Here is a 2,539-nt window from a genome sequence, read left to right as displayed (position 1 = left end):
TCCAGCTAGTAGACCTCCCCAGTAGGAGCACAGGACACTCAGCTGCTATTGGTGAGCTCCAAGTTGATTCAGGGCTTAATCGAGTCTTTGGCATCTATTTTGTTACCGTATAGTAGTTAAGGGTAAGGCAGGGCCTTGTCCCGACCTAAACTAAGGTTGTCTATCTTGTAGAGGCTTTGTAGACTAATGTATAAAGTTTGGTTGTGTCTTGTCTCTTAACAATTGTGGCCTTAACGGCGGAGTGTTGTACATAAGTTTTGGGCCTGTCTATGTCGGTGTTTTATCACTACAGGGCATATAAGCTTGTCATAGCTTCATAGTTATCATATTTAAATGTATGGTAAGTGCAGGTTGTAAGTTGGTTCTCCCGGGCCATTTAGACATCGGGTGCCTGTCCGTCTTAATCAGATCTAAGGCGTGACAGGCTTAGGAGTATTGCGACCCGAAACACTAGTAGGAGCTCGCCTGCGCTCTTTTCCTTTAGTCGCAAAGATTGGACAATCCCTCATTTTGTGACCACTTTTACCACAACTAAAGAAACCATCCATGCCGGCTAGGCACTTACCCTCGTGCTTTCTTCCACACCAAGTACAAGTAGACATGGGCAATGAATTGGAGGATCCTTGAGAAGAAAACTTTTGTTGAAATCTAAGACGACTATGTCTATCGGACCTTGCATGAGAGAAATTACCATCACCGGTATTAGCCCTCTTTGCCTCTCTAGACTTTTTCTTAAGTTTGTGCTCCTCAATTTGTTGTGTATGAACAATGAGACTAGAGATGTCCATGTCACTAATGAGCATGGCAGTACGACAATCTTTAACCACCATTTCGGACACACCAAAAACAAACTTACTCATCCTAGCTGTTGAATCGACAACCATTGATGGAGCATACTTAGACAATTGTGTGAACTTTCAAGCATGTTTCCTCACACTCATACTCCCGTGTCGGAGGTTAATGAACTCAAGCACCTTTTCTTCCCTCATCTCAAAGGGAAAGAACCTATCAAGAAAAGTTTCTTTAAACTTCTCCCAATAAAGAGGACCCGCATCTTTCAGTCTCCGTTCTTTCCAGTGGTTTAACCAAATTTGAGCCACACCCTTTAGTTGGTGAGAGGCCAACTCCACTACTCGAAATTCGAGCTATGGCGACACTAATAAAACTGTTGCCATAGATAGAATATCCATTGCCATAGCTCTACCGCAACGCTTTAGCATGCATAACATCAGCTCGCGTAGCCATAGATCTATAGGAACGGTGTTTTGCAATGTGTCTCTATGGCAACGGTTATTCTTTCATCTAGTCCAACAAATATATAAGATTATTGCAACGCATTGTAACCATTGCCATACATTTACTACGACAGCCAAGCTCTATATTGCAACTGTTTTTGTCAATAATTGAACAATCAACATGACACTATTGCAACGGTTTGGAATACATTTTAAAATGGTTATGAAATATGAGCCTTGGAAATATCAGAAATAATAATACACTACAAATTATACAAATTACAAAACAAATTTCTTTCATACATAACAATTCAAAATACCCATCAAGTTAATCATATGCGGAGTAAATACAAAATGTTCAAACCCAATGACCATTAGTTGACATTTAAATGATTCCAAAAATTATATGATAAGTTCCATAATGTTCAATAGAAAATGAATTTTTGAACATATCTATCAACAATCAGAAAGACTTCTTAAGTAACTAGGTAAGGTTGCCTTCACTGCTATCTTCTTCCCATTCTTCATTTTTGACACCTACAAAAAGAAGATATACAATGTCAAGTTATGTAGATAACCACTCAAAAGACGATCAGGAAATTTTGTATAGGGTCTCCTTCTATGGATCACAATGAAACTAGCATATTCAAGTAATCTATAATACATCAATGAATTAAATATAGAGACATTAATGATCTAATTTTATCAAATCAAACAAATCTAACATGATCAATTCTTAAACACAGACAAATCATAAATACAAATAAGCTCAAACTGTCACAATAATCATTTGATCAAATCTTGATCCATCTCTTGAGTCCTGACTGTTCGGATTTTCCAATTCAGACCAAAATAGGCATTATAAATTGAGTACCAAACTGAAGTGAAACTGAGTACCAATTAGATTTTCAAGTGCAGACCAAAATAGGCACAATAAACTGAGTACCAAACTGAATTGAAATTGAGTACCAATTGGATTTTCAAGTTCAAACCAAACTGATCTAAAACTCATTTCAATAATTACTTGCCAACAACACCAAATCCAAGTCTTGAAATTGCTTCAGATTTGAAATAGGAAACTAGAGGACTAAACATAGCAGTCTTCATAGTCATCGTGAATTGTTTTTTTAAAACACTTAATGAGACTATAACAATGATATGATCCGCACACATAACTGATCCATCACTAAATTGTAACTTCATTGGCTTTGTACCATCACCATTTTCCAAATAAGTACCTTTAACTAGATTGTGCCTTGAATTGTTAAGCAACAAGGCCCCATACTAAGGTACAATACATGCTG

General features: G+C 37.3%; 1 protein-coding gene across 1 annotated transcript; it reads right to left on the bottom strand.

Moving 5' to 3' along the window:
- Positions 1 to 410: 410 nt before the first annotated feature.
- LOC125814083 (uncharacterized) lies at positions 411 to 884 on the bottom strand. Its single transcript, XM_049493532.1, has one exon. It carries the CDS (start codon positions 882 to 884, stop codon positions 411 to 413), a length of 474 nt encoding a protein of 157 aa, XP_049349489.1.
- Positions 885 to 2,539: the final 1,655 nt, after the last annotated feature.

The sequence above is a fragment of the Solanum verrucosum genome, unplaced genomic scaffold, assembly GCF_900185275.1.
Source record: "Solanum verrucosum unplaced genomic scaffold, falcon-dt-bn FXZP01000271.1, whole genome shotgun sequence".
NCBI lineage: Eukaryota > Viridiplantae > Streptophyta > Magnoliopsida > Solanales > Solanaceae > Solanum > Solanum verrucosum.
The sequence above is the reverse complement of the archived record's forward strand: the minus strand, read 5'-3'. Positions and strand labels throughout refer to the sequence as shown.

Coding starts and splice junctions, on each gene's coding strand:
- LOC125814083 (XM_049493532.1), bottom strand. CDS start 884: ATGGTTGTCGATTCAACAGCTAGGATGAGTAAGTTTGTTTTTGGTGTG.